Source organism: Trichechus manatus, unplaced genomic scaffold (genome assembly GCF_000243295.1).
Source record: "Trichechus manatus latirostris isolate Lorelei unplaced genomic scaffold, TriManLat1.0 scaffold00154, whole genome shotgun sequence".
Taxonomy (NCBI): domain Eukaryota; kingdom Metazoa; phylum Chordata; class Mammalia; order Sirenia; family Trichechidae; genus Trichechus; species Trichechus manatus.
Window position 1 is genome coordinate 6,047,018 of NW_004444090.1, and position 23,180 is coordinate 6,070,197.

The 23,180-nt window shown below is 38.3% G+C and overlaps 1 protein-coding gene across 4 annotated transcripts in view; it reads left to right on the forward strand.

The window, feature by feature from the left end:
• The window catches only part of HMGN3 (high mobility group nucleosomal binding domain 3), a 44,885-nt gene extending 22,480 nt beyond the window's left edge, over nucleotides 1-22,405 (forward strand). The window contains exons 2-6 of one of the 4 annotated variants that reach the window (XR_002825582.1): nucleotides 10,234-10,284; nucleotides 16,632-16,661; nucleotides 19,881-19,931; nucleotides 21,175-21,609; nucleotides 21,832-21,892. Coding sequence is in view for 3 of the 4 variants with exons in the window: in XM_004386064.1 (XP_004386121.1) it covers nucleotides 10,234-10,284; nucleotides 16,632-16,661; nucleotides 19,881-19,931; nucleotides 21,175-21,288; nucleotides 21,832-21,870 (285 nt within the window). In the remaining variant the exon portion in view is untranslated. Of the gene's footprint in view, nucleotides 1-10,233; nucleotides 10,285-16,631; nucleotides 16,662-19,880; nucleotides 19,932-21,174; nucleotides 21,610-21,831 lie in introns of all 4 variants that reach the window. The other 3 variants (XM_004386065.1, XM_004386064.1, XM_023740400.1) reach the window with 3 other exon arrangements.
• Nucleotides 22,406-23,180: the final 775 nt, after the last annotated feature.

Here is a 23,180-nt window from a genome sequence, read left to right on the forward strand (position 1 = left end):
ACAAGCCAATCAGTAAAGGGACAATAGGTTTGGGAAAACAAGTCGTGACAAGTCTCAACATGTTGGAGACAAATCTCAACATGTTGGGGACAAGTCTCAACATGCTGTGCAGCATAGAGGCTTGTGGGGGCAGCAGTTGTCAATAGTGCAGCCATGTTTAAATGGCATATATCCCCACACCTGTCTACCTCAACTCCATTGCGAGGATCAAATGCAACGATTGTGGAAGCACACTGAAAAATGTGAAGTGCTATAAAAAATGATAGAAATGATTTGGTGTTTTGTCTTTAGTTTTAATCATGAACTAAAAATACTTAGATGTGTGTATGTGACCATTTAAAAACTTAGAATAGTAAAATTATGTACAATTCAACATAAAAATTTTAAGGAGAACTTGTTCATTGTTATTTCAAGAAGCTCACAAATGAAGAGGAATAGGAAACACTTCATTACATACTATGTGGTCCTTAGCTGGGGCTACAGATTAAAGTATTTCCCAAACTAGAAACTCTTTGCTTTTCTAGCATCCCAGATCTGTACCCAGTTTTTAAATGAAAAAAGCTAACCCAAAGCACTTAGAATGGTGTAATGGTTAAGATCATAAACTCTGAGCCAGCCCACCTGGGTCTGAATCCCAGCTCTGCCACTTGCCAGCTAGATAACCTTGGGCAGGTTACTTAACCTCTCTAGCCTCAATTCCTCATTTATAAAATGGGCATGATGCTATTTACCAATCTCACAGGATTGTGGTGAGGATTACCTGAGTTTCAATATGTAAAGCACTTAGATCATTGCATTGCGCAAAAGTGTGATGTACGAACTTATTATTGTTATTCCTCAGGAACCCTCTCTTGTCCTTTCTAAGACCTCACTTCCAGGAATCCCTATAATATACACAAGACACTTCTGTAGTGTGGTAAATGAATACACAAGCAGCTAAGTAAGTCCAAGGAATGATCTTTGGGTCCACCCTCTTCATTTTACTCATGAAGAAACTCAGGCTCAGGGATGTCAGATGGGACCCAGACTGGAATTCAGACTTGCTGGCCTCAGCCAGGTACTTTGTCCATGATCCTATCCATACAAAACCACAGCACGTTACCCATGTAAGAGGCAACTCAGACCAAAAAGATGTGTAAAATGTTGTAAATTATTTATTTCTTATTGACGATATACTCCCATTATTGAATTATATGTATTTATCCTGATAAAGTTTCATTGAACATTCTTGAATATGGTTTTTTCTTTATCGTCAATTTTCTTTTTTTTTCTCCCTTTTTTTTTTATTGTGGTAAATATATGGGTAACAAAACATTTGCCATGTCTACATTCTTCACATGTAGAGTTTGGTGACGTTAATTACATTCATCATGTTGTAATCACCATTAACTAGTCCTGAATTTTTCCATTACCCTTAACAGGAGCTCAGTGTCCCCTAAGTGTGGTGTCTTCCTTTCCTCTTCCCTCTCACACACCCCTGGTAACCACTAATAAACTTTGATCTCTGTACACTTGCCTGTTGTAGATATTTCATATTGGTGGGATCATACAGTATTTGTCCTTTTGTGACTGACTTATTTCACTCAGCATAATATTTCCAAGGTCAGTTATCTTTTATACCTGAGTAATGTGTGAGATATTTTCCTCTAAAAGCATACCTCAGAAAATAGAGCATTGCTGTTTACTTCAGTTCATCCAGCATCTTTTAAAGCAGAGTGCTCACTCCAGTTACTTTATTTTGAATAACAAAACATTGTTTGGGAAGGATATACTGACCTGCAAAATCCTTAATCCATGCAATTTGAGTTTATGGAAGTCATCTGATAAAACTGATAAGAACAAGCAGAGAACGAAGTGGCAAAGAAATTTAATACAGGTTTGATTATTAATCCTCTGGTTGTGACCTCAACTCCAATATTAGATTTTTAATGATTACTTTAAAAAGCAGTGCAGTATTGGGGGATCCCGAATATACACCTACAGGAGGAACGGAAAATAACCATCCTAATGTTGTGCGTATGGTCTTTGTGACTTTGGATAAAATTTTCATTGTCTGTTTCCTGTGCCATATGAATATTTGAATTTAAGGTAACTACTTATTTGAAAAATTGTGTGATTTCATAGCAAATTATTTGTGTAGGAAATTAACCTTGTGTTAATCAAGTAGTTATGTGTCATTTTTAGCAGAAGAGTGACAGAGGTTAGGCACATTTCAGTTTTCCGATTTATGGGTTATCTGAATTTTTGCCCCAGAATGTTTTTCTTCTTCTAACAAGCTCACTATTGTTTGCTTTCTTTTCTCCAGCCTTGGGCTTATAACAGAAAATGCAAATTAATTTTAAAGTTAGCCTAATATGCCAGCAAATTAGAGAAAAATCACTCTGAAGTAATATATTCCCAAAGTTGAAAGAAATAATTGTTAGTTTATTTGCACTGTTTTGTCTGCTTCTGGCTTTTTCACGTTAGCATGGCTAACCCAGGAATTGGGACTGTATTTATTTTGTGGCTCCTGGCAAATGGTTACTTGAGTTTCATAAGTACTCTAGGACCTCAAGTAATTCCCTTAAATTATAAACCAATGGGTCTTACCACTTTTTAAATCTTACAAGTAAAACTCTAAGAGGCTACACTTACCAATAAAGATTTTTTGAAACTTTAATGTAGGAACAGTCCAGCGCTCAGTCCTGAGAATCCTGAGCCTCCTTCCTCCTTCTCATGTGGCTGAGGAGGAATACGGCACCAGGAATGCACTAAGCTTATCTTCCCAGGCTGCTACCTTGCCCTCAACGTCCGTTCTCTGCAGTGACAGATCAGTAGGCCTGTGCTAAGTAGAAGGAGCCCTGGTGGCATAATGGTTAAGCACTTGGTTGCTAATCCACCAGCTGCTCCGCAGAGAGGAAAGACCTGGCAATCTGCTTCCATAATGATTACAGCCTAGGAAACCCTATGGGGCAGTTCTACTCTGTCCTGTAGGGTCTCTGAGTAAGAATCGACTTGATGGCAATGGAATGTCATCTAGAGCTGTTCCCAGGCAGTTCTTGGAAGGGTGTAACTCTTGAGAGATACAAGGATTTTCCTGTCTTCTCTGATGCCTTCCTGAGTTTGGAGGCAGAAGATCAGGCTCATTAACCAGCCCCACAGTGCCCCTCCATACGGCGATAACCTCCATTTACTGGAAGTGTTACCAGGGTCTCAGGCCCCACTCGGCACAGCCATAGAGACACTAAACAGGTGAAAGCGACGGAAGCAGCTTTATTTGGTTGGCCAAGCAAAGGAGTACACTGGGATTCACATCACCGGGATGGTCCCCCGAACAATAGCTGAAACAGATTTTATTAGGACAAAAAGGGATGAAGGGTCCTGGCAGAAGGGAGCAAGCTCATTGATTGGTCTGGCCCGAAAAGGCGTTCCCGGGGGGCGGTTCCGTCATGTTCACTTGCTCAGTCTGAAGGGGGTGGGAGGTCTCTCAAACCGAATCTTAGGCTCGGACCCTTCACTTACAAAAGTCTTCCCCCAATCTTGGGCTGCTGAAGTTTGATTCCATCAGGTCGGGGGAAAGTTCTGGAGTCACCCAGAGGACGGGGTTGATGGTTCTGCACATGTCAAGGAGGCCAGATCTGGTCTTAACTGGTTCTGTGGTCTGTCACCTCAGCCTCTTGTTTTTCTTACCTTGGGCAGGAAGTTGGCCGATTGCCTAAAAAACATCTGGAGAAACCAGTTGGAAGGGGAGATGGCTCGCTCTACTTTACTTACAAGGAAGTTGAGGGTTGATAATGGTGCACGGAGGCTATTGGCCTCAGAAGTGAAGTTCAGCAATTGGGTAATTTTTCTTGTTGATTCCTTATGGATTGTCAGTGAAATAAAAATTCTAAGTTTCTTTTCTTGGTTTCCTGATAAGGACTGCTAGTCCTGATTTAGTCTTAAGGAAAATATAGATATGTCACCTTTAGCACACTTTATGATCTGCAGATGCAGGACCCAGGCATTTTTGTATAAAGAGGGAAATGAGTCAGCTGCTGAAGGAATCCTTGCTCCCTCTTCCCAGCTCCCATAGAAGGTCTGAATCAGTGTTTGTAGTGCTCTTGGCTTCATATCTTGCCTAACTCCAGTTCCTTCATACCAGCACAAATGAAGCCATTATGAATTATATGTCTTGGACAGAAAAGGAGGAGGCAGCATATGAACCAGATTTATAGGCCACTTAAGAAATACAGAAAATGCTATGAGTAAACCTAGTCATAGAGTTTGTATTAAGGAATAGACATGGCACTGTTAAACTGGGTTTAATGGAGCAAGTTTGCTTTTTTTTTTTTTAAGTATAGATAATATTTTTACTTGGAAAAAAAACCTAAAGCAGAAAAGTACAGGAAATAATATAAAATGCATATTTACCTACCATTTCAGAATTAACAAATTTGGACATTTTATCATATTTGCTTCAGATCTTTTTAAAAATAGTTCAAGTTTCCTTTAAAACATCTCGTTCATCCCCTTTGTCAGCCTCTTGAGATGTAACCATTATGAATTTGGTGTGTATCCTTCCAGTCCATGTTTTTGTACTTTTATGATATGTGTGTACATCCCTAATATTGATTTGTGCTTGTTTTAAAATTTGTAAAAATGGAATCGTATACAGGTATTATTCTGTTTCTTCCCTCTGTCACTTGACATTATAATAAATGACTAATTTATTTAGGTATATTGTGATTTTTTTAATATATTTGGACTTTTTCTAATTATTTTTTGTTTTGTATTTATCATCCATTTTCCTTTGTTTTGTTCTTTTCTACTCTGCCTTTTGTTGGTAAAGTTTGCTTTATTCCACCCCTCCTGATTTTGAAGGTATAGATTCAATTTCTATTCTTAAAAGTTTTAGTGGTTATTTTTAGATTTTATTTTAACAAAGTCAAATTCTTCTGAGACTTTATCATCTGCCACTACAAGGCCAGACCCCCTAGCATACTGAAAAGTCTTATCTATTCACCTCACTCCCATCTTTTGTGGTTGTTATTGTCCAGATCTGTGCTGTCCACTCTGGTAGCCACTAGCTACATGAAGCCAGTAAGCACTTACAAAGACTGAGGAACTGAATTTTTTGTTTTATTTAATTTTAACCAATTTAAATTTAAAAGCTGATACTAGAATGAGTTGTAAAAATATGTTTGCAACAACCTACGTATGTGGAACTTCTGTAAATTTTATGAACTCCAAATACAAATCAAGTTATTTCCAATGTAAATTTAGCATCTGAATGGAGATGTGCTGTAAGTGAAAAATACATGCCGGATTTTGAAGATTTAGTACAAAAAGTCTGTAGAATATCTCATTAATGATTTTCATATTGAGTACATATTGAAATGATAGTATTTTAGATCTATTCAATTAAATAAACTATATTATTGAAATTAATTTCACCTGTTTCTTTTTACTTTTTTAATGTGGCTATTAGAAAATTTTAAATTACATGTGTGACTTGCATTATGTTTTTATAGGACATTTCTATATTCTCGTCTTAAATTCTACTGAAACTTTTTAAAACATGCAAAAAAATAGGTAGTATTATTTATAGGCAATAGTTCATTATATTTACCATTATATTTAATGCATTCTTATGTCCAAGCCTTCCTTCTGGATTCATTTTTCTTTTTGCTAAATTTGATCCTGTAGTAGTAGATCTTTGTTGAAAGAAAGGTTCTGTTGATGGTAAACTCTCTTAGTATTTACATTATAAAATGGCTTTCTTTTTCCCTCACTTTTGAATGAGAGTTTAGGTACGTATAGAATTCTAGGTTGACAGTTTTTTCTCAGCTCTTTGAAAAGTACTCTGTATTTTGTTATATTTTTAATTTCTTGTGTGAAGTAATTCTTTGTAAATAATTTGTCTTTTATCTCCAATAACTTAAGATTTTTCTCGTTTTCCTTGATGTTCTGTGGTTTTATTACAGTACGTTTCTTTGTATTTTTATTTGTTTTGTTTTCTAATTTATTGCTTGGTGTGAACTTTCTATTTGAAGACTCATGACTTCAGTTTGGGAAAATTCCCAGACATTATGTCTTTGCCTTTTTTCTCTTTTTCTGCGATGTCTGTTAGATACATGTGGAATTTCCCAGTTTATTCCCCCATGTCTCCTAACCTCTCTTTCTTATTGTTCATCTCTTTATTTTCTATGTTTCCTTCTAGGCTAATTCCTCAGCAATCTCTGACAATTCATTATTTCCTTCTTTTACTGTCTCTGGTCAAGTTTATCAATGTTTTGAATTTTTTATTTCAAAGAGTGTACTTTTCATTTTCAGCATTTATAATTAAAAAAACAACTACCTGTTCAAAACTTCTCATGTTTTTATAAAGCTAAAGATATTTTCATATAAAATACACCATACATACATAGTATCTACATATGTATATGATTTAAATAATAATAATGAAATAAGTCATTGTATTCACCATCCTGCATAAAAATATAACATTACCAATGCTTTTGTCTCATCCTAGTCAAATAACCCTGCCCACCCAGAGGTAACTTCTATCTTGATTTTGTTTTTATTATTCCTTTGCTTTTCTTTATGTTTACCAGATATTTACATTTTTAAACTTTATTTAGAATCATGCATGACTTGCTTTTTTTGTCTAATATTGTGTTTGTGAGATTCAACTATGTTGTTATGTGTACCTGTAGTTCATTTGTTTGCGCTACAGTATATATTCATTATATGACTACACCATGATGTATTTAACTAGTCTCCTGATGACAAAAACAATAAGATATTTGGGTTGTTTGTGGTTTTTAGTTAATTTTAGCTTTAGTATACATTTTTTAACATCCTTTTACTCTCAAACTTTCTGTGTCCTTGAGTTTTTGGTGTCTCTTTTAAGTATCATACTGCTATCTAAGTGTTAGCTACCTGTATTGTTTATTTTATTATTTCTGAGTCTTGAAATCTGATGGGGCAGATAGTTTTTTTCTTCTTTGTTAGTGATAGAAGGGACAGGAAACAAAGCGTAGGGTCAACATACGGTGGAGAACAGATAGTAGGATCTATTTCCACATAAGCAACGCCTTAAAAGGCACAAGAAACTAACAAGCAAACCAAACATGAAAGCACCTCTCAGAGGGAAAAGGTAACAAATTTGCGGGGAATCTGGATGTAAGAAAATATGCTCAACTTTAAGGCTCTGTTGACTATAATTTCATATTTGATAATTCAGAAGACTCATTAAGATCTTCTATCTTTTTATTGCATAACGTCTGTATAATAATTGACAGGCTATGAATTGATCTCACTTGATCATAAGCAAGACATTTCCTGTGATCGTTAAGCATGACCCTTGAGTTAGATGTCATCATCATCTGTCATTTACAGGTGAAGAGACTGAGCCCTGTGATCAAGTTACCACCCAGATCACACAGCTCCCCTAAGTGCAGAGCTACACGTTCAAGCCCAGTGTCCTGACCCTGCATGCTACATTCAGGCCATAGTACCACACTGATACCAGGGTAAACATCAGTTGTTCATGACGGCAAATTTCTTATACGCCTGCTAATAGAAACCACTGTGGAAAAATTGCCAGAAAAACCAGCTTTGCCCTGAGTTGTGGCTCTTCACATCTAGAGTCTTAGGTTCATTCTTCTGAAAGTATTAACGTTGTTAGTATACCTGCTTTTTTTCTGCAGTGTCTCTCCAAAGTTTTTCTTTTCCAATAATTTATATCCAGTACAAATGTTATTAGGTAGTGTTTAAAAAATGATCTCTTGGTCTTATTGCCTATCACTAACCACTGCATGAGGAATATTGAAAGTGATATCATTAACATCAGTTAGAATCAGTATAGCTGTTTAATGCTTCTTTAAATGTGTGTCAATTACAGGTTGGACTGAAATCTGTTGAGTGGCCTGACAGGTGTGAGGGAAAGCCCATTACTCCTACACAACAGAGGGTCTGGTTTGTGACCAGAAAGATCAAGTTTGTAGCCAACAAACATCCTTTTATTATTTTTTCTGATCATGAGAGTTGTTTTCAGCTTTTCCATATTATAAATATTGTTGTTGTTAAATGCCGTTGAATCAGCTGCAACTCATGGAGAGCCCATGTACAAGGGGGGTTGAATGGCCCAACCATGGAGATTCCATGTACAAGGGAGGCTGAATGGCCCAACCAGGGATTGACCTCATATGCTCAAACTTTCTAAGATTTTGCTTCCTTCTAACTCATCTTAAAGCAAGATCTGTGAACCAGACATTCCTGTGCAAGAGAGTGGGGAACATAAAAGATAAAACTGTTTCCTTTCATGATTGAGACGGTTCACTGGAGGAGGGAAAGTCGGTTAAGGTTGATCCCGGAAATAGAACGCCATGGGCATGGAGTTCTTGGAGAGAGGTGAACTGATATGATATATTGGGAGCGCAGGCAGTCCCAGGGGAGTAGAGAAGGTGCATTATGTCCTTTGCCTTGAAGGAAAACTTCTGTCCTTCACTAAGACTTTATGTATTTATGACCTATGTTTAACATACTATTTTATGATCCAAATTTTTTAATTTAGCATTATTTTATGAATACTTTTCCATGTAGTCACATAGCCCAGTGACTCTTTCCATCCATTGCATTAACAAATACATAGTTTATTTAAACATTTCTCTTATTATTTTTTCTGATCATGGGAGTTGTTTTCAGCTTTTCCATATTATAAATATTGTTATTGTTAGATGATGTTGAATCAGTTGCAACTCATGGAGACCACATGTACAGCAGAACTGAACATTGCCTGGTCCTGCAGCATCTACACTGTCATTGCTAGGCTCAAGTCCATTGTCTCAGCCACTATGTATTTTGAGTGTCTTCCAGCCTAGGAGGCTCATCTTCCAGCACTATATTGGGCAGTATTCTGTTGTGATCTACAGGGTTTTCATTGGCTAATTTTCAGAAGTAGATCACCAGGCCATTCTTCCTACTCTGTCTTAGTCTGTAAGCTCCACTGAAACCTGCCCACCATGGATGATCTTGCTGGTATCTGAAATACTGATAGCATAGATTCCAGCATCATAGTAACACAGAAGCCACCACAGTACTACAGACTAACAGACAGGTGGTAGATACTATAAATAGGATAAATAAAACCATATTTGTACAGAGTTTCTTTCTTTGAGTCCTAGTTCCAAAATTGGAATTATCAGGTCATCGTATGATTAGCCCTATGTGTCTTTTTCATATTGCCAAGTTGTTTTTTGGAAAGAGTGTATTAATCTGCAGTGTCACTAACCTCAACCAACAGTGAGTTTTATTAACTTTTTAACATTTTTCACATTTTATCAGTTTGAGGCATTACCTTATAGCTGTTTTATTTTGCTATGCTAAACAATGTACCAAATCTGATTGCCATTTGTATTTTTTCTTATGGGAACTTTATTCTTATCCTTTGCTCACTTGTGCCATGGAGATTTGAGTATTACCTTCTAGCTTTTTTAAAATATGTTTAATAGTTTCAGTTTTTCACTAGTTTGTTTTACCCTTATTTACTAACTTTTTAGCCAGTAAAAATATATTGGGATATGCCGTATAAATCTGAGTATATTTTTCCCTTGTATGCAGCCTGTAAAGCAGTCAGATTAGAGCTGTCCAGAGCATGGACAAGTGCTGCCCCATGGGATATATCACCACTGGGAAATAAGGGGTGGCAGGGCGCCTGGCTGTCAAGGCCAGGCTGTGAGTGAAGTAGAGATGCTGGAGTTGATAATGGAAAAATAATAATCCATGATAAATTTATCAAGTCATACCAAGAAATGGGTTAGAAATCAAAAGTAGGTAAGTATGGGATGAAAATATCCTTTTCCTGGTTGGCCTGGGCTTTCCCAGCTTCCTGCCCTCATCTTCAAGGAACAAAGTAACAGGAGCATGCGGTGGATTCCAGTCACATCTGCCACTGACAGTGGCTCCTTGTTCTTTGACCAGCGGTGGAGTCATGGAAGATAGGTGAAAATCATTTAGAGTGAATGCACATTGAGAACAGGGGCTCATAGCAGCTTTTCATCTCTCCTGTTTTAAAAGTAGAGCAGTTATGCAGATAAATACAGTGTGTGTGTAAAACATATTCTCTTACAAACTTACTTTTTCCTTGCAAAAAAAATCTATTGGCTTATGTGATCCAGGGATTTGAAATAGCATTTTTTATTTTTGGTATCTCCCTCTAATATGTGCTTTCCAATTTAAATACAATTCACTGAAATATTTTCTTTTTAGTCTCCAGAGAATTCAGAGGGCAAAGATGGATCCAAAGTAACTGAACAAGAGGTAAGTGTATCTTTGACATCCTGTATTGAGTTATTTAAATTGAAATTTTTAGTATGGTTATGATTGTCTGCATCTGAATGAATATTATTCTAAACAAGATTGTTGAGACTACATAAACCAGAGGTGAAAGTATTGCTGTGTAGTCTTGCTTCTTCTGGGTATGTTTCAGCTGGCTACATTGATGAGGCATTTTCCACTTATTCTCTGTTGTTTATGTCTCTACCTGTCAGTCCCTGTGACTGTCTGCTAAAGTGGCTGCTGAGAATTCCTTCTGGGCAAAGAGTGAGATAATAGGTGAATTCATCAAGGAGAACAAAGTCTGTCTTTCACAGCAAGAAAATGAAAGACTGTTGATTTCATAAATTCACTGCTCCAGTGAGTGAACTATAAATTACTTTTTGGGCTTTAAATATTTTTCTGAAAAGCCATTTCTCAAGTCAAAAACTATGAAAGCATGCAGAAAATGTAAAAATACTAATTTTTTTTTTATCAGGAAACCTCTTAGGTCTTAGGATAACTAAGTAAACATTAATTCAAAGAATTATTAAAATTATTAAAAATACAAAAACCTCAAAAAAGCTATGCACTTGGAAGAGATGCTTGTGTTCAGCCCTCCGTGGTAATATTCATGAACTTCTAAATGATGGACTAAAAGCAGCAAATGAGGTAGTAATTGTGATTACTGCCATTCACTCTTGCACAGAACTTTACAGTATGTGGAAAAACTGCAGCTCTTACCCTTGAGCTTATAAATTAAAAGGGGTCTTGTTACAGATTCTTGTTATAGATTCTTTAGATTATTCATATGGTGGTTAATAATTCAGAGAAGTTTGTCATGATACCAAAACCCCTACAGAAGATTTGTACAAGGATATTCATTAAGAGAATCTATAAAGAAATAATTTGAAAGCAAAACAAACAAAACTACCAGTAACCAAGTCCTCTCTGTCTATTTACCCAATGTTGAGTGTCTGACAGAGTTTAGGAGGTGAAGTTTGTGATCCTGTCCTCAAGCCAACAAAACAAATGCTAGAACCAAGCAAAATAATAATAATAAATGAATTTTTTTGGAAAATATAATTTGTAGGGCAGTTAAAGTGTAATTTACCTTAATGTTTTTCAATTTGGGCATTGGAAAACATACTTAAGGACTGGTATTTAAATTGATCTGTCAGAAAATACATTAAAAGCAAATCAGGCTGGTTAGAACATATGTAAAAGATGTGTGTGTGTCTTTGCTGATACAGTTAGTTGTCTTATACACATTATTTTAACCCCAGAATTCTTAACAAAAATCTTTCCTAGAAAAGACTCTACCTATCATCTAAGTCAAGACCTAATTAAAACTCATGATGTGTCTTCAGAACATCAACACAATTGTTTAAAAAGTGAAAAGGTCAGTCACTTAGCTGGTAGTTTAGGGTGAAAATTGTCACAATGTATATTAATTGATTCCCCCCACCCCCCACCCAATAGAATTGACTGAGTTTACCAGTTATATCATTGAGTATGCACAACCTTGAATTTAGTAAATAAATAGCAATTACCAAGGGGGAGTCCTCCTTTGAAAATCCTCTGCCATAAACGAGATATTTGAAGGGCTTTGTGTAGAGTATGGCACTTGAGAAAACTTGGATAATAATCAAAATACTAGATTACAGTCATTACACTTGGCAGTTTAAAAAGCTTTTTAACATCCATTATTTTATCTGATCCTTTCAGTAACCCTAAAATGAGGGCAGGACAGATTCATGCCTCAACAAAAGTATGTTGAACACCTACAGTATGCCAGGTACTGTTCTCGGCTCTGCAGATTTCATAGCGAGCAAAACAGGCATAAATTCCTGTCTTCGTGGAGCTTCCATTTCAGTGGGGAGAGAGTGTGTGTAAAATAAAATAATTGAATATTTGCTATAAAGCAAGGAAGGGGAATAGAGAATTTCAGAGAAGTGCTATTTTTGATAGCAAATAGGCAGATACTATTATCCTTGTCTTTACTACAGCAAACAAGGTTCTCACAGAAATATATGATTTGCCTCATGTGTCACAATTGTAAGTAGCAGAACCAGGAAAAATATCTGAATCTCCTCAATCAAAATCCTTTGTCTCCATGCCTCTTTTGTGATAATCGTAAATATCTGGGAATCCAATGCCTACTTCTCTGTTTCCTTCATTCCCTAGCCAAGGTTCTGCTGTACATCTTTCCCTGTTTCCCAGTTATACAAAGGTCATCTCTATTTCACTCTTCATTTGTTTTTAAGAATTAAAAGCAATTTGACTTTTGGGTTTTTCTTGGAAGTACACAGGCAGGCTCAGGATCAATAAGAAATCTCATAAAAATACTTCCACATTCCAACAGAATGGCCATATGTTTCAACCTGTATGTTCAAGGTCCAGTGACTCTGCTTGAATCTAACTATCCCTGTGAACTTTGTCAGAATGAGATTAGACTTCCATGCTGCTTTTGTAACCATGACAATGAAGTAGAAGAGTCCATGCCTTTCAGAATAGCCTCCACCAGGATTTTCTCCAACCCAGAGGTTGATCAGTTAATCAAAACACACTTACTGACTCATTCCACGGTGCCCCGCATTTATATGCCGCAGTGACAAAACCCTCGCATTAATGATCTCCAACTCTCCTGGTGACCCTTCCTTCTAAAAGCTTTCCTTCTTTCCCTGAGAACTACTCTTCTGACCACTTTCTCTGAGTATTCACACTCAGTCAACAAATCAAGAGAAATTTTTATCTTTTTTTTTGTTTTGTAGTACTACGCAACAGCCTGCATTACAAATGTGTACTTCAAATTCTAGTGTTTTAAAGAGGAAAAAATAGCAGTCATATTCAGTAGCTAGTCCAATCATTTATGGATTTTTAAGGCTGTGAAAACTGATGGAACTTTCCAGGATGGTGTGCACACTTGCATGCATAATCAGTACTGCTAACTGTGAGTGAAAGCTATTTGCAGTGAATAACAAAACCTCCTTGGATGGTTACCGGAAAGGAAAATTTAAGACAAGTCTTCTTTTTTTTTTCTAATGGCATAGGGAGAAGAGCTGGTAAGTTTTAAGCAGGAAGTCATAAAATGGTTTTATAGTAAAAAAAAAAAAAAAAAATAAGCAATTTAGAGACTAGTTGGTTTAGACAGCTTAGAGAGGCAAACTTCATTTTCGCATTAATTTTGTAGGCTTTGTATTTTGAAACTCTTTTGCTGGACCTGAATGTTATAACATTGGTAAGTCCTTTGTGTCAGAACAACTTCCACGCCCTGTGAAGCAGTGCTTTGATTGGAACATCTCTCTGGAGATCCTGAAGGGCTCTTTGACATCACTCTGCCTATTAGTATGTTCAGGGTAGAAGAGAGAAGCAAGAGTATTAGAGTTGGTGACTTTTTCACATGATTTTGACTCACTTCAGTGAGATTTTACTAAGAACAAGTAGTTGGCTGATGGAGAAGCAGTTATAAGTAATGATGAACATATTTAGCCCCTTTTGTCTGGCCCCTTACTGGATAATAACTGAGTAGTGACCTTAGGGCCTTCCCAAGCCCACGATTGCCAGACATTTCTACTGTTTACCATTCCGTTCACCTCGACATTTATTGAGGGCCCCTGCAAGGCAGTGGGGCTACAGAGAAGTAAGAGAAGATGGCCCTGTACAGTAGGGGAGACCAACATGAAAAAGATGAGGTAAACAGTGAGGTAAAACCAACAGAGTAAGCGTACTTGTCACCAGACAGGGAAGAATAATTCTTCAGATGAGGACCATTCAGCTTTCTTTAGCAGGTTGCCGCCACTCTCCCTCTCAGTTCCAAGCACTCTTCTGCCCCTGTACTTTACTTGTGAGATGGTGTGAGTAGTTCTTGAGACCACACGGAAGCTTCTACACCAAGCTCTGTATGGTAACCGACAGGTGTTCCTTTCAGAAAAACATTTAAGCAGCTGTCTTAGTCATCTAGTGCTGCCATAACAGAAATACCACAAGTGGATGGTTTTAAGGAAGAGAAATTTATTTCCTCACAGTCAAAGTAGGCTAAAAGTCCAAATTCAGGGCATCAGCTCCTGGGGAAGCCTTTTTCTCTCTGTTGGCCTTCTCTTCGGTGTTCCCCTGGACTAGGAGCTTCTCTGTGCAGGGACCCCGGGTCCAAAGGACGCGCTCTGCTCCCGGCACTGCTTTCTTGATGGTTTGTGGTCCCCCTGTCTGTCTGCTCAGTTCTGTCTTTTATATCTCAAGACATTGCCTCAGGATACAATCCAATCTTGAAGACTGAGTCCTGCCTTACTAACACAACTACCACCCATCCTCCCTCATTAACATCACAGAGGCAGGATTTACAACATATAGGAAAACCACACAATACCAGGAATCATGGCCCAGCCAAACGGATACACACATTTTTGGTGGGACATAATTCAAACCATGACAGCAGCCCAGCGTACCACTTGCTGACCTCTTTAATTGATAATATTGCCTTTTCTTCGAAGGTACCTAATTAATGCAGTGTAGCTTTTAAATTGGAATCCCTGAGTGGTGCCAATGGTTAGGCAGTCAGCTGCTAACTGAAGAACTGGAGGTTCAAGTCCACCAAGAGGTACCTCAGAAGAAAAGCCTGACGATCTACCTTCAAAACCAACCATTGAAAACCCAAAGTAGCATAGTTCTACTCTGACACACATGGGGTCCCCGTGAGTCAGAACTGACTCAACGGCAACTAGTTTGTTGTAGTTTTTTAAATTAACCATCCTGGGAAAGGCATCCCAGGATTTGGGTTCTGACTCCCAGTGACCCCTGGGTGCATCCTCATGAAAGCAGTTATCTGCATGGTAATCATAGCAGGTGATATGTGGCATTTCCTATGGAGAATCTGCCTCTGATACCTGTACTTCTCCTGTACTAATCCACAGGCTGTGGGTCGAGCTGCGTGCTGAGCTCAGCACCCGCTTATACTGTGTAGTGAGTTTATCACAGCCAACCATTTAACCTACACAGTCTCCTATTCTTGGCACATTCTGCTAGCTGGCCTTAAGTCTGGCTCTGATCTTTCCTCAAGACTCCAGGGTTAAAATTATTCATGGAAGCTCCAGCCGTTTTATCCCCCTCTGTAGTTTAAAGAAAGATGAGTTTAGCTTCCTTTGACTATTTTCAGCAAGAAAGTTCTTAGATGTGGAGATGGCAAGAAATATTTCATCTAGTTTGGCCTGACCAACTGACCTAGACTGACCTGAGCCCGGCTTCTAGAATTCCGTGATGCTTCACAATCATGGAGTGGGCTCCTACTGACCGTTTTTGCTGATCCCCTTAAGAAAAATGATTTGAATCATTTAAGCTACTGTAATGAGGCAGAGTCTGCATAGGACAGTAAGAATTAGGGAAAAGCTTGAATTCATTTATTCAGCAAATATTTCTTAAGAGTCTGTGTGCTTGGTAGTGCTTTATTCTACTGGAGATAGAGCAACGGATTAAACAGACAAAAGTATGGAGTACTTATTTCTGGAATACTTACAAAGGAAGGCAATCGTACTTTTCTAATGTGAAATCCCTTGAGAAGCCTGTGTTTGCTGAATACTAAGTAGAATACCAATTCTGTATGCTTGTTTGTGTCTGAAACAGTTTTGTTATTTTAAATTTCTTTGCAATCTCATTTGCTGTTAATTTGCACCATCCTTGAAGAAGAAGCGATTTCCTGAAAAACAATGATCTCAACACAGTTCTTTATAAATTTTCTAAAATTCCAAATGAAAAGATTAATGAAGTTTTAGTCTATTTAAATCTTTGAACATATGCTTTTAATAAGTTGGAAATGTATTTATTTTGTTACTGGTGAAGTTGTTTCTTTTCTATAACTGCCTAAAATTTTTAGTCATTCACTTTTCTAACATAGTAACAAGATAGAGACCTCTCACGATTCTGGTTTCTCCACAGTTCTAAAGTCCCTTCATGTATAACTTATAAGGTTTAGTTCCGTCTTTAAGGAACAAAAGTCAGAGTGGAGACTAGTTCTTAAATAGCACCTCAGTGTACCTGCTATCAATTGTATCACAAAAGTATAGATTTATGGTTTGGATCAGAGCCTAAATTCATCTTCCTTTCCTTTTCTTACCTGCCATACCCTTAATTGAGAGAGACCATTTGTTTGAACAGTGTGCTGTGAGTCTTTAGAAATATGTCCTCTTGCGTATTTCAGTGGCCAAAGGGTTTGAGGTAGGTTTCACTGTATTCACCTCAAGAAGGTGATGGTGGTCATACATAATATTCTTTCAACAATGTGAGATACTCAGAGTGATTCTTTTAAAATCAACTTGGTTGTATATGATCACCAAAGAAGATGTTTTTCCCTTCCCTTGTAGCCCACAAGACGGTCTGCCAGATTGTCAGCGGTAAGTACTTTAGAAACCCTTTGGTATTAGTTCTTATGAGTACATGTTCCCTCTGTCTAGAGCAAAGCAGCAAAAGGAAGATTAAGGTGGTGTTTCCCTTGAAGTTTTTTTTTTTCCTTCTTTTTGAAAATTACCTGCGTCACACCAGTTTCTAGCAAATTTGACCAGTGTTGCCAGGCAGCTCTCTTGATCAGGTGTACCAGTGAAAAACAGTGACTAGCCCCATAACCAAGAATATAAAGCCTAGGAAGTTGTTTGATATTGCTGGATCTCTGAAGCCAAAGAGGTACATTACATAAAGTCCTAGCCTTCAGATTCTACTTATAATATGCTAAAGTGGTCAGGAGTTCTGTTTTCTCTGTCCCCAACTCATACATTAGAACATTTGTTGGAATGTTCTGAAAGTTGTCTGAATACATATACTTTAGCCTTCTTTCAGAACTAAAGAACCTTTGAAAAAGTCATGATTCCACTTTGTCACTTGGAGCTTCCCTCTGTGTGCCACGCCCAGGGAAGAGATGAGGGGAGGGACAGGTATGGCTGAACTCAGAGAGGAACGTGCCCCAGCTGTTCCTCGCCGCTTAGTGCTCCTGGCTGGCTCTCATGCTCCTCCCTGCTGCCCTGCTGATACACCAGTCCTCATTCTTCCAACAGACCATCAGCCTGATCTTCTGGTAGGGGAAGGAAGGAAGCTCCAGGTAAAGATTTTAGTTAAAATACCTACAACCCAGGCTGCCCGCTGAGATTTAGGGGAAAAGGCATTGATTGACATCTTGACTGACAGCAAATATCCCCACACAAGAGCTGCAAGCTAGTTTGTCCTTCAAGGATGTACGAATGTCACCCTCAGTCCACACTCAACCTGGCTCAGGGTAGGACATCGAAGCAGAAATGGGTATTAGGACCATGTCACAAGTTCAGAATTATGGCTGACTTTGGGGTGGGTGGGCCAGTGTTTTACATGAGTCCTGACCTAAGGAAGTGAGTATCAGAATCAGGAAGACGGAAGAGCTGGGTGCTGTCTTGTCTATGAGCAACTGACCCAGACTCTGCCCAAACCTTTCAGAGATGGTGTTCCCTGTCCTATAGTACCTCGTTTGGGGGTGATTCAAAGGCTGTGTTTTAGCTCCCTTTGGGTTTAATTATCTGCCGACCTTTTGGTTAGTAACCAAACACAAACAGGGACTTGGATTTAACTATAAATTACACTAAAAGCCATTGTACTCTATGATTCTCCAGTCAGTCAAGGGAATACGTTCTGTAAGTCACATAAAAAAACAAAATTTAAATTGAGGCTCTTCCTGAGCACCAGCAATATTAGCACCTTCTACTGAGAAGGGGGGAGCCCTGGTGGCACAGTGGTTAAGAGCTCAGCTGCTAACTAAATGGTTGGCAGTTCGAATCTACCAGCCACTCCTTGGATACCATATGGGGCAGCTTTACTCTGTCCTATAAGGTTGCTATGAACCGGAATCGACTCAACAGCAATAGGTTTGGTTTTTTTGGTTTACTGAGAAGGAACCTTCCCTGTGGTGCTGAAGCAGAGCCTCATGGGTGACCAGCAGGACTATAGACTTCAGATCCTACCAGAAGATCAGGCTGATGGTCTATTGGCAGAATGAGGACTGGTGTATCAGCAGGGCAGCAGGGAGGAGCATGATCCTATCAAAACACTTGAGTGCTGAGTTGTGGGGGAGGGTTTGATTTACAGAAAATAATATAAAATTAAATTAATTGCTATGGATTGAGAAAACAAGTGCATGTTACTAATACAACATATCAAAGCCTGGAATAACAAAATTTAATATCCTGAAAATTTAGGGGCGATGAGAGCTGCCCTATTTTGGAGCAGACTGCAGATTTAGGGTGGTAAGATTAATAAAAACATTCCTTACTTTTCAAATGCAGTTTTTTTTTTATTTGAAAGGTCATTCCTAACAATCAGTCTTCCAGAATTGAACTGTCTACAATTTTGTTTTGGGCCCTTGATGAAAAGGGCCAGATTCAATATGAACCTGAACCACCTAGAGGCCTTGGGGAGGAACACATATTTTTCTCCACAGGGGGAGACCCTGGCCAGTGTTTTCTATTTAAAAATCATTCTTCCTAGTGCCAGGAGAGATGTACACTTATTTTCTTCTGAATCTATGAGAGAAATATTTGACTTAAATGTCTACAGAAAACCAGTGGTTTAAACTAATTATCTTTCCCCAGTCTCCCTGTGTACCGCCTGGTCTCAGGCCCTTGGGGAAGCTGGCCAGGGCTGAAGTCATATGTGGAGGGGATCACGGTCAGAGGGCAGGCAGATACTACTCTTTGGAGTCCCTGGGTGATGCAAACACTTAACACACTGGGCTGCTAACCCAAAGGTTGGAGGTTCAAGTCTACCCAGACATGCCTTGGAAGAAAGGCCTGACTACCTACTTTCAAAAAATCAGCCATTGAAAACCCTATGGAGCACAGTTCTACTCTGACACACGTAAGGTCGCCATGAGTCAAAATTGATGTGATGGCAATTGGTTTTTGGTGGGCTCTTTGGCTAATAAAATCTGTGAACATCTTAAACTTTAGGAGGTAACCATTGACATTTTTTCATTATAATAGATTCTTAATTAAAAGCTCTAGAAACAAGTGAGCCTGTTTTCTGGGTGGGCGAGGGATTCTTCTTACCTTGAGCTGGCATTGGAGCGGATGAAAGTAGAAATAAGCTTGGCTGCAGAACTTGAAATCTACATCAGAGGTGGAAGGATTTGCAAATCATTTTGAAATACTTTAGAGACAGCAGTCTTCGTTACCGGATGGGCTTCGCCTGTGATTGTGCTGTGATTTCTAGACTGTTGGGAAGGCCACTATGACCGAATTCACTGAATTATTTGGCCGAGAGCCTGAGCCATTCTTCTTACTGCTGTGCTGTGATAAAAGGAAGTACAGAAACATCGAAGATAGAAGCTTAAACTTGTTCCCGGAGAGCTATTCTGGACCAAGAAATAATGACTTGACTTTTAAATCTCACCAGCAGTTCACTTGAGAAAATAGTTATGAAATGGGGAGAGGTCTTTATGCTGTTACCTGATGGCTGAAAATAGGACAAAAAAAATTTTTTTAATGAACAAAGCCAGAGTCAAAATTGATTGTTGTCTTTTGCAGTCTTTTTATGTCTGTTTTGGTGCTGAGGGTTGTCTTTTTCCAGTATTTGTGTAATTTAAATTATCTTTGCAGAAACCTGCTCCACCAAAACCTGAACCTAAACCAAGAAAAACATCTGCTAAGGTAAGAGGTGCTTTTTCCTCCCCCTTTGGCTTTTAAACAATGAATAAATTATAATTCCATATCCAAAAAGTCATTCAAGAAAAGGTCATGTTTAATGATTCAGGCTAAATGTGCTGACCAGAAAACCATTACCACTATTATAGGCATTCTCAAAAAGCATAAAGCACAGTTTTATGCTTTAACAGGAATGTATTTTCCAGTCAATCAATAATGTGCAGGGAGTCTGTTCTGGGATCTTGGGCATGTTGCTCCAAGAAGCTTCATGTCCAAAGAGGGGTTTGGCAGCTGCCTCATGAACATGCAGGTTATGTGGTGACCAGAGGAGGTGAAGTTGGGCCCTGAAGATACTGCTGCCAGCACCTCGAAGAATTGGGGAGAGCACTTCTGACTTCATATACTGGTCTTAGTAGGCCAGTATGATGGCTAATAAAAAATAGTCATAATTATTAACAGCAAACATTTATAAAGTCCTTATACTATGCCAACCCCATTCTGATTGATTTACTTATGTAATCCTCACATCAGCCCTATTGAAGTAGGTATGAATATCCCATTTTGCAAATGAGGAAACTGAAGCACAGAATTATTAAGAAATTTGCCCAAAATGGCTTCTCAGCACTCTGCCTTTCATAGCATTGTTCCTTGTTGTAAGTGGCTTGAAACTATATTTGTGGGTATTTTTTTGTTTGTTTTTTTCCTATAGAGTAGTATGAGAAGGTGATTTCTGAAGCAGAACTCCCTTCCGTGGCTTAATCTTAAAATTAGGAACTTTTCTTCATATAAGCCTTCGTTTCAGAGCACTTTCTCCCAGCTTTCTAGTCACTCAAACCGCATGTCTCCATGTAAGGTGTTTCATTGGAAGATGGCAGCAAAGCCTCTCCCTTGCTGAGTTCCTCCCCAGCTTCCACCTCCTCATTTCACCAAGGCCTGCTGCCACTCTCTCCATGACATACTTCTTCCTTTAGTGGGAGAGGAGGTCCACCGAGAACAACCAATACACTAGAAGAATCATCATGTTTTCTGTGAAAGGGAAAGTCCAGTGGACTTCCTAAGCAGTCTGTTAAATTTTCATAGAAACTAGGTGTAACTCAGGTGAAGCCCAGCAAAATTGGGCCCCCATTTCTGCCTAAAGGCTGCCCTGTTGGCTACTGTTACACTTCATCTTGTGTCCAGATGGAAGCTGACTGATTTTAGCTAATACCACACCGTGTCTAACATATTCTCTTTCCCTGTACTTTGTTAGAAAGAGCCTGGAGCGAAGATTAACAAAGGTGCTAAAGGGAAGAAGGAGGAAAAGCAGGAAGCTGGAAAGGAAGGTACTGCACCATCTGAAAATGGTGAAACTAAAGCTGAAGAGGTACTTTCCATAAATGCCTCCCACTGATTGAATCAGTGTCAAAGAAATTGCTCAATCCTTCAGCCGGTGATAGCACGTTCATAATGTTTCTTTTTATTGCCTGTAATGTTATTGCAGATCCACATCTCTCGCTCAACTGTTAATGTCTCAACCTCCAGAGGTACCCCACCCAGCCCACTGTCAGTAAAGGGGCAGATTGAAACAGTGAGAGTTAAGGGTATAGTAGAAAACTCTGCACGTTTGCAGTGACTAGAATCAGATAGTAGTGCGGTGTTTTGTTTTGTTTTGTTTTGTTTTTTGATGAACATTGGAAACTTGCAGGTAAGGCTTCTGTGGTTGTTTGAAAAACAATAAATGGAGATGAGTGTTTGTGTAATATATTCCTGCCTTGTCTGTTTTACATCCAGAGTGGAAGTAGGCTTCAAAATAGAACTACTAAAAAACAAATGCCCCAATGTGTGTGTGTTGGTGGGGTAGACTTTACTTTGGCTTATAGTAGTTTTAGTAGTAACTGTATCTTTTTTTTTCCTTTCTTTTTCACAGGCACAGAAAACTGAATCTGTAGATAACAAGGGAGAATGAATTGTCATGAAAAATTGGGGTTGGTTTTATGTACCTCCTGGGACAACTTTTAAAAGCTATTTTTACCAAGTATTTTGTAAATGCTAATTTTTTAGGATTCTACTAGTTGGCATATAAAAATATTTAAGGATGGACATTTTACCTTCTCATAGGAATGCTTTTTGGAAATTTACATCATTCTTGAGTAAAATAAACATCAATTTAATATTGGAAGCTGTGTGTAAAATTGATTCAGCATTCCATGTACTTGCTTTAAAAATTTAGTCCCGTGCATACTGTGGTGTTTTTAACGTGTATATTTGAATTTTTCATGCAGTTTTTCTAGAGCAATAATCAGTGGTGCTTTTGTACCTAGGTTTTATGTGATTTTAATGAAACATGGATAGTTATGGCCACCTGCTGACTATTTGTGGTTTAAAATAAAAGGTTTTATTGCCTGCAAAATACCTGCCTTATAGTGTTGTTTCTAAATTTAGGAGTGCTTTATTTTATTGTTGCAGAAGATGTAAGGAATTTCTACATTCTGTGCTATGGTGTTATCTCTAATAAGTCAAACAGAATTGTTTCTTAATTTTCTGGTTTTTAAAAATGAAATTATTTTAATAAAATCACCTAACAGTGACAGTGTAGAAGAATTACATCTAATATACTTTATACCGGAAGTGGCCAGCAATCATCACCATATATATAGTAAAACACTAATTTAAAAAAGAAAAAAGAAAAAAATCCCTTGTAAACAGGATATGAAAAACCAAACCAGTTACCCTCAATTCCAACTCATGGCAACCCCATGCGTGTCAGACTAGAACTGCACTCCATAGGGTTTTCAATAGCTGTGATATTACGGAAGTAGACTGCCAGGCCTTTCTTCCACAGCACCACTGGGTGTATTCAAACCACCAACCTTTCAGTTAGTAGCTAAGAGCAAACCATTTGCCAGGATAGACCTCTGCTAATAAAGAACTAATAAAAACCATATACTAGGGCTTAGCCTGGAAAATCTCCCACTTTCAAAATAATACTGTCACGTTTGTATAAAAACTTCCTATTCGTTAAAGACTTCACAGATTTGAAAGCTCTTTAACTAACATGACTTTATTTCAGCCCTGCATCAGCCTGAGAAGGGAACTGGCGTTGGTATTTTTAGAGCTCCTTTCTAGGCTAAGAAATGGGTAGGTACAGAGACACATTACTTACGTCAGGCCCCACAGGAAAGAGAAGAACTCAGACTTGAACCTAGTCTTCTGGATTTCAAGCATAGTGCCCTTCTCTCTGTGGAAGAGCATAACAGTACCAGGAACAGAGGAGCT